Consider the following 8,893-nt stretch of genomic DNA (forward strand, 5'->3'; position numbering starts at 1 on the left):
CACCCTGCAGTTTTAGGAAGCAACACAGCTACATGACCAGTCTGACTAGAATATTTTACCCCAGGGAGAGAAGTACCTTAAACCACATATTCTTGCAAAGTACACAATCAGCTCTTGATCTGGTACTAAAACTTTCAGGCCATATTGTGCCTCTACTTTTCTAGGTAATTTTAAAAAAACAAAGGTATTTTCCATTTTAAAATTATTTGGTTCCACCATCTTTCAACTCCTTTATATTTGTGTGAACCAGGAGTAACTCAAAATTAATAACATTATCCCAAATGTATTTTCTATCTACATAAGACCTATTCTAGTCATGTGTTTCAGAAATCTTAGAGTAATTTCTGGTCACAAACTTATTTTTGGTTAACGATAAGTAATTACAGTTAGCAACCATTTTCAGATTCTACATTAGTATTTTACTCAAATAACTCCCATTAAAATAGAGTAACTAACCCCTTTACAGCTCTTTCCTATTTGTGTCTAAAAGTTTATTCAAAACATGAAACTAAGGTTGTCTGATTAGAGCAAGAAGTACATCCTTAATAAAGGGGGCCTAATGCAAAACATACTTATATTTTGCCACATTGGCAGATAGGTTAAAAATTGTATTTTCAGACTGAACCAAATCCTCTTGAGTTGATGTAGTTTATTTCTCTGAAGCCAGGGGTCCTTATTGGTGTTTTCTAATCTGTCCTGGGAGAAGGACATATATTGTCTTAGAACTGGCAGAAGAGTGCTTAGTCAACTTGATGGGAACGGCAAGTTCCCCTCATAAAAAAGTCCACAGTCTACAGCAGTATACTGGGGACATGGAGAGGCAGAAGAGGGACAGTTCTTCACAGACAGAGAGACACATCACTTTAGTCCCACGGTGTGCTAGCTGCACACAGGATAGGCAGCTGGCATGCAACATGCATGTGGCACATGGTTCTGGTTCTTTCCCCAGCAGCTCATTTTGTAGAGACAGTCCAAGCTTTACCAAGAAAGTCCCAAATCTAACCAGTCTGAAACTCACTTTCTGACCAATCTGAAACTCACCGAGGCTAGCAGACCTGGGTCCCTGCCCAAGATACTATCCTCTTTTGAATATTTTTGTAAAACAATATAATTTAAATTTTTAAAAAAGTAAATAAACCACAAACCCCAAAACAAACAAATCCCAAACCAACCAACCCACCAAAACCGCAAAAGCACACACAGAATTCCTGCCAAGGGAGGTGTTCCCACCTCCTCCTTAGCATTAAACCCAGCAGGAGACCAGAGCCACTGTTTTCTACACTCTTACCCATGTATTTGTCCCTTATGGTCTGACTTTGCAATTTAGGATGCACTAGACATACATTTTTCCCCAGTCTCACTCTCAAGACAACAGTTGCTCTGGTGTTTGGGCTGTACATGTGGGTGCTATGGCAGGAAGGCAATCTCACGTCAGGTCATGAGTGTGGAAGAGGGAGTTTGGCATCATGATTGTCACTGTGTCTGTGTTGCAGTGATGTCTAGTGTGTACATTAGAAAGAAGAGGAAACAAATAAAAGAAAAAGATTTAGCTATCTTCCCCTTTTGAACAGTTTCCTGCTGTCCACTGCGATGCAGAGGATCAGGAATGGGACATTAAGCCATGATCAATATGATCAAGTGAAGCCAAATTTATTATCCCCAAAAGGGCTATATTTATAATAAGTTTCTACTGTTCATGTGTCTCTAGCTAATACATGATTGCTTAATCCTAGCTGTTCACGTATCTAAAATAGAATGCTGATTGGATCCTCTAATTTTTCATGCGCCTTGCTGTGGTCGTCTCGCCCACCCATTGCTTCTCTCTTTTGTCACTTTCTCAAACTTGCTGAGTCTTGATGACTCTTCTTCTTCTATCTTTCTCAAGGATATACTGACCCTGTTTCTGAATATGTCCATTATCCATTGTTTGTGAACATGTCCATTCTCCATTATTACCAGCAGGCTGGATTGTGCATCGGCTGAATGTGGCCATTGTCTTGCAAAAACTCCTCAACCTGCAAAAAATCCTCAACAGTCCACAAGGTCCCATTGCTCCCAGTGAATGACTAAGGTTACCACCCTTCAAAATGTTGCTAAGTTCCTTAATTTGATGTGGTTTTCCTGTTCCAGCAAAATGGGGAGGTGTGGGCCAGTTAGGAGAGGGTTTGAGAGGATGACTTTAAAAAAATAAATAAAAATAAAAAGGAGAGAGAGAAAAAAGAAAAAGAGTAAGGGCTCCAATGCTAGCATATTGAACTTACTTGAAGGACTCACATTGAATGCAATGCAGTTTGGGTCAGTCCCCTTCATACCCATGGGGATTCTGGAGACATTGGAACTCAGTATTATTTCAGTAAATTTATTAATGAGTCAGTATTATTTAAATGAATCTATAAATATTTGGTTGTGTTCTTATTTATATATATTAATACTAATGCATTATTATAATATTGCATTTGAAATAGTCTCACTTTTAATTCAAGACTAGACAGTCCATGTACAGGAAAAAAATTGTGATATGTGTTCTGTAGCGTATTTGCTGCTGTGCAGCCATTCTATAGAGTGCATTTAACTGTATTTTGTGTACTATTCTTAACATGCATTCACAGTAGACAGCAAAGCAGCAGTTATTCGGTATGCTGTGAATGCCTATTAACAGCAGTACCTATTTGCATATCATGGATCCATAATACAACATAGGCATAGTAAAAGCCTTGTGAAAAGTTATTATGCATGCACAGTAGAAGCTTTTTAAACCTTGATATCTCAGCTATTTTGTTTCTCCACAACTTATTTGAAAATATTAAAAAGGTCAAATGATGGATTAGGAATGTGTGAAACTGTAGTATTACTCCTATGGAGGTAATAATTCAACACAAACTAATTCATTTTTTGTTTTATTAGCACTATAAAAGATGTTCAAAAATGCATTTGAGTTGTTAAAAAAATAACCACCTACTTCAATAATAAGAAAGGACAGAGAAAATAGTTTCACATATTTTGAGAACCGTGTGATATAATTGAGAATTTTGTTGGTCCTTTCCTAAACACAGAACTATTGCAATGTCATCCTTTCTTTCAGTACCTCATGGTATTGTTAATATGTATTGAAACAGTGTTGATTACCCTAGGACTTTTAATTTTTAGATTATCTTGCATTTTTTAATACTTTGAAAATGCAAAATCCTTGAAAAGGTGGACAATCCCTAGAATGTTTAACAATATAAATCTTAATACCTTAATTCCTATTGAGGATAATGGGATTCTGCCCTCTTCTTTGTTACAGATTGTAATGTTTGTGGTAAAAATGAAGTGAATGCAATGAATAGTACAGCACTTGCTCTTTTTTGAACAGTTTTCCTTAAAGTTTTAACATCTTTGTCACTTCAGATAAATTTTCCTTAATAAACAAAAACTAAAAAAAAGCCTCTGTTTTATAAAGAATGAGAGAAGACTGAATCTTTAAAATAAAACAAAAACCACAAAACCCTCAATGTTTGGGGTGAGATTTTTTTTTAATGAAAGTCTGTAAATCGTTGAGCTCATCCATATAGATGTATAAAACATGATCTTCCCACACACATGTTGTTCTGTACTGCAGTCTTATATTTTTGTTCCCATCTCTAATCAAAAATTGCCCCAACATATTTAAATGAAACTTTGTGAAAGAAAAAATAATTGGGTGAGGGCTTGAGGGCTGAGAACATTAATGCCAAGGTTTGGACCAATGTGAATTAAAGCAGATGAATTATAAACCTTTCAAAACCAGAATTTATAATGGAAATGCTGACACAGACCCATAACAATAGCAGCTTAGCCAAGTATTTTTTTAATACTAAAAGCATACTCAGTCACTCATGATTTTATTATAGAAATTATTTCTTTGCAAAAAAGCAGTGATACACAATAATAATGAAACCAAATTTTAAAAAAGAATGTTTCTAAGGTGAATCCTGTAACTCCCTTGATATCACTTATATGTGACATGCCACTCCTTGAATTAAAAAAACACACAAACCCCTAACACATGAAGGTGGAGTTTGTAATAAGCTCCATGGCAAGGCTGAGCTAAGAGCCTTTGTGAGCTTCCTTTAAGTGTTTTGACAGCAGAAGGAGACAAAAGGGTTAAAAAGGAAGAGCAGGGAGCAGGAGAGGCAGCTGACAGGAGAAACAAGGGCATGAAGAAAGGAGAAGCTAGGTATCAAAACAGGGGGAGCAGGGGGAGATTTTTAGGAGGTTTTCACAGGGAATAACATGGTTTTTAAAGAGATATTGGGGAAACATTCACGAAAAGGCCAGGCAGACTGAGAAAATATGGCAGGGGCCAAACCCTTTGAGAATCCTAAGCTACACTTTTGAGCAGGTGCATCCCGGTCACATTGCAACATGCCAGAGCAGGTCAGTGAGCCTTGCCACATGCTTCAGAAAAAAGGCATGATTTGTTAAAGCTTCATGCTGTGTGTCCAGTTTTCTATAAATGCCTCTTTTATTTTGCAATGTCAAAAAACACTAAGGGATGTGAAGGAAGGATTTCTTACAGATGGCATGAGGTTTTCTCCTATTATTCTGTGCTCTGGGGCAACAAGCTGCACTCCAAAAAACCCCACACCCCAAAAATCTCACCCAGCAGCATCACACAAAAACTACTTTTTGTGACTGTGCTATGCGTTATAGAGCCAGCATTACTTCGCTATTACCGCTTTCCTTTCCTTGCCTTTTCTTTTTTGTCCCTGGGTACCAGGTGCACTGGAGGGACTCAGATCAATACAAGACAACATTTCTCGTATAAACAATGCCATATTAACAGCCAGAGGGCAGCTGTACCTGTAGGCAGAGATAGCACCAAATGCTGGCATGTCTATCCATGCAGCTAGACTGCTAAAAAGAAGCAACCACAGTGGAAATGCACCTACTGTATGTGAAATGCGGGTGCAGAATTTTTTTCTTTTCTTTTTTTCTATCAGTCTAACCTTCTGTGTTGATACATGAATGCTGGTACCCACTTAGAGGGATGCCAGATGATCAGTGCAGAATGAAGGTCCCAGGAGAAAGACTCACGTGGTTTTCTCTGCCCCGTGACGTCACTAGCAGATGGCATGGGTACCAGCTCTGGCAGTTGGCATCAATGTCACTTTTTAGAGATCAATGAGATAGTGCAGATACACACAGATCTAGACTCCAGCAGACGATGCGACATTCAGACTGAAAAGATTTGGAAGGCAAAAAATGAGAACTGATTGTTGAATGAAATAAAAAGCTAAGGTAATACAAATAAAGATATATTTCAATTGGTGTTGGGTGTGCATGCAAGTGTTTAAAGATACAGTATCATTGTCTTGTTTTTTGTGTATGCTATTTGCTGTCTAGTAACTCCTACCATTTTATTCTTCTGATGCAATTACAAACTTTCATTGTTTTTATGTAATTCTGCAAATATGTAGACAGTGCTGATAGAGTTAGTCTTTGACTGGGGTTTTTGTTTAATTTTGTTCTGTTAAAAGTCCCTGCATTTACTTTGCTTGTCTCTTTGAAGTCCATGGGATACAAGCTTTTGCTGTTCCCAAACTGCAAATGAAAGCAAAGTAATTGGGAAAAGGAAATTATTTTTCCTTTCCAGGCTGGATTCTGAGCACACGTGCAGGATTGCAGTCAGAATCTACAGACCGCTCCTGTCAGCTAAGAGCTGGAGGAAGACATCTGAGCCTCGCAGAACATAAACACTGCTGTAGCGGGCAGGGAATTTTTCACCTCCCCCCCCCCCAGTTGATGGGAAAGAAAAGAAAAAGGAGAAAAGAACAAGAAAAAAAGCAAATAAGTTGATTCTAACAAAACAGATAATATCAAATAGAATTTTTGCTTGAAAAAGGGAGAAAAAAAGAGGTAGGGGGATTTTATTTCCTAACTCTAATCTGAATATGTTTAGGGTTAAATAATTCTGATTTTTGTCTTAATATGAAAGAAGTATTATATGATTTTCATACAAATAACTAGGAAAAATGCTTTGTTTTGAATTATATTACTAGCTGAGTGACTTGGGGGTATATTCCATTTTTTTCCTTCTCAGCCACTGTAACTTACTAAAGTTTAATATCTTGATTCATAAAGGAGGAAATGTGGAGAGCAAAAATCCACAATTTTGAAGTATAAGTCAAAAAGTGATTTTAAAATATTTACCATCAGGTAATAGAGATATGGCACTTTTTCAATTTTAAAACTGCGCTCCCTCTCCTCATTTTTCCACCCAGGGGAATTTGGATTAATGAAATTTCTGTAGTGCTTTGTCACATTTTGCTTTTCTTTGAATTCCATGATGGTGAGAGTTTGAAGGATTTGTTTAAAAAAAAATGAGCAGGGAGCTATCTGTACATTTAAAATACAAATATACCCCATATTTATCTGTGATAAATGTGGCTTTTTAGTTGCAGGGTCAAATGTTTCAAGTGATTTTAGAATTTTCAACACCTATTATTTTTTTAAACGTGGGCATTTGCAACTGCCATTTTATTAAAAAAATATAGATTGAGCATTTATACGCACACACATACACACACTCTTTTTAGAAGAGCTTACACACAGACACAAATAAGGTGCATGAGGCTGTCTGTGTGAGTCGGAAAACTTTAAAAATGGAAATATTTAAACATTGTGCTGGCATTCTTTCAGGTAACTTAAGATTGTAGAACCATGTTAACACTACCATTTGATGAGTCTGTTGTAATGCCAGAATCCCAGATGTGTAGAAAGTTTCCCAGAGAAAGTGATGACCAAAAGCAAATGAAGAACACAGAAAGCTTTTCAAAGCAGATCATCCTCCGAGGGAAGAATATTAAAAGATCTCCTGGAGAAGAAACAGAAAAAGAGGAAGAGGAGGAAGAGAGAGAAGAGGAGGATGAGAATGGCTTGCCAAGGCGAAGGGGCCTTAGGAAAAAAAAGACAAGCAAGATAAGAATGGAAAGAATTAAATTCAGGCGTCAAGAAGCCAATGCTAGAGAGAGGAACCGTATGCACGGCCTTAACGATGCTCTGGACAATTTAAGGAAAGTTGTCCCTTGTTATTCTAAAACACAAAAACTGTCTAAAATAGAAACTTTAAGACTAGCCAAGAACTATATTTGGGCTCTTTCTGAAATACTGCGAATTGGGAAGAGACCTGACTTGCTCACCTTTGTCCAAAACTTGTGCAAGGGTCTTTCCCAGCCAACTACAAACTTGGTGGCAGGATGCCTGCAGCTGAATGCCAGAAGTTTCCTAATGGGCCAGGCAGGTGAAGGTGCCCATCATACCCGCACACCCTACTCCACCTTCTATCCTCCCTACCACAGCCCGGAGCTTGGCACCCCCCCAGGGCACGGGACTCTTGACAACTCTAAGTCCATGAAACCATACAATTACTGCAGCGCTTACGAGTCCTTCTACGAAAGCACATCCCCTGAGTGCGCCAGCCCACAGTTTGAAGGTCCCTTAAGTCCTCCCCCAATTAACTATAATGGGATTTTTTCCCTGAAGCAAGAGGAAAGCTTGGACTATGGCAAAAATTACAATTATGGCATGCATTACTGTGCAGTGCCACCCAGGGGTCCCCTTGGGCAGAGCTCGATGTTCAGGTTGCCTACAGAGAGCCACTTCCCTTATGACTTACATCTGCGCAGCCAGTCTCTCACCATGCAAGATGAATTGAATGCAGTTTTTCATAATTAATGAGGAAAATGAAAATAAACAGTGGTCATTCACCTCCCCATCTAATTAAGAGCAAGCAGATGCTTGGGCACTGCATAATTGGCACAATTCTATTTAAAATGTTTACTAGTTCCTAAAGTGTGTTTCAACTATTGTGAAGATTTTCTATGTATTAATAAACCCTTTTTATTGTAAGTATTTTTTTTTCTGTAATCACTGTGAGAATATGTTTCCTCCTAGAAGTTTTCTCCCTCCTTTTTAACTTTTTGTTTCCCTATTTATTTGATTTGTTGAGCAGTGTGTCTGAACAATATTACTGAAATAAAAGCGTACACACTGTGTGAAGTCAGTGTCTATTTTGATTGTATAGTAATTATACAAATGCATGTTATTGAAATCAGATTGATAAAAATTATGTATTTATAATTGGTAGAAAATATATATTATGTATTCAAGGAGAGCTGGATTAAAAATATTAAGAATTTTAAAGTAATTATCCAGAACTGAGATGGGTCTGCAATGTGCAGAGGTGAGGGGGCAGCAATATTGAAAGCTATGCAAAAAAAAAAAAAGGCAAACAAGAAAGCGAAATAATTTTTTGGTTGTTGTTTTTTTGTAAACTAAGGAAAAAAATGATTGTCATTGACATTATTCAGCCTGATTTTAGAGTGTTGCTGACAGGGGCCACATGATTATATTTAGAAGATGTTGTCAAAAATTTGCCTCAGTTATTTTGACCATATATAATAAGCACTTTTTATTTGTGTTATTATGACTTCAGATGTAAAGGCTTGTTATAAAAATGTATAACTGTGGTTTCTCACTACATACTTGACATGCAATTAAAGATAGATGTTTCCACTTTTAAAATACATCTATTAGCTGTGATATTATAGCTGCGTGTATTTTGTCTGATATTTATTATTTCTCACTATACAGCTGCCTTTGGTCTTGTCTACACACCTTTTTCCCCAGGACACTCATAATGCTTAAATCTGGAGTAGGAAGTCAAGAATTATCAGGGTGAATCTCATGCTATTTTCAGAAGGATGTATTAGTGATGCAGTAGATTCAAAATACCACATAAATAGCTGTGTGTTAAATGAAATAAAAGGTTATGGAAAGAAAGTAACTTTATATCTCAATGAAATGCCAAATTTCATATGGGGAAGAGCCCTGAGCTAACGCACAGGACACTAGCTGCTCCTCTAGCTCT

At 37.3% G+C, this 8,893-nt stretch overlaps 1 protein-coding gene across 2 annotated transcripts; it reads left to right on the forward strand.

The window, feature by feature from the left end:
• Positions 1 to 5,138: 5,138 nt before the first annotated feature.
• NEUROD6 (neuronal differentiation 6) lies at positions 5,139 to 8,567 on the forward strand. 2 transcript variants are annotated; one of them, XM_030944090.1, is made up of 3 exons: positions 5,139 to 5,262; positions 5,618 to 5,880; positions 6,664 to 8,567. In XM_030944090.1, exon 3 carries the CDS (start codon positions 6,685 to 6,687, stop codon positions 7,696 to 7,698), a length of 1,014 nt encoding a protein of 337 aa, XP_030799950.1. In that variant the 5' UTR covers positions 5,139 to 5,262; positions 5,618 to 5,880; positions 6,664 to 6,684; the 3' UTR covers positions 7,699 to 8,567. The 2 variants fall into 2 exon arrangements, with proteins under 2 accessions (XP_030799950.1, XP_030799951.1); XM_030944091.1 differs by lacking the exon at positions 5,618 to 5,880 and having other exon boundaries at positions 5,141 to 5,262.
• The last annotated feature ends 326 nt before the right edge of the window (positions 8,568 to 8,893 follow it).

Source organism: Camarhynchus parvulus, chromosome 2 (genome assembly GCF_901933205.1).
Source record: "Camarhynchus parvulus chromosome 2, STF_HiC, whole genome shotgun sequence".
Lineage (NCBI taxonomy): Eukaryota > Metazoa > Chordata > Aves > Passeriformes > Thraupidae > Camarhynchus > Camarhynchus parvulus.

Excerpts from the sequence above, each read along its gene's own strand:
- NEUROD6 (XM_030944090.1), top strand. The coding sequence starts at position 6,685 with ATGTTAACACTACCATTTGATGAGTCTGTTGTAATGCCAGAATCCCAG.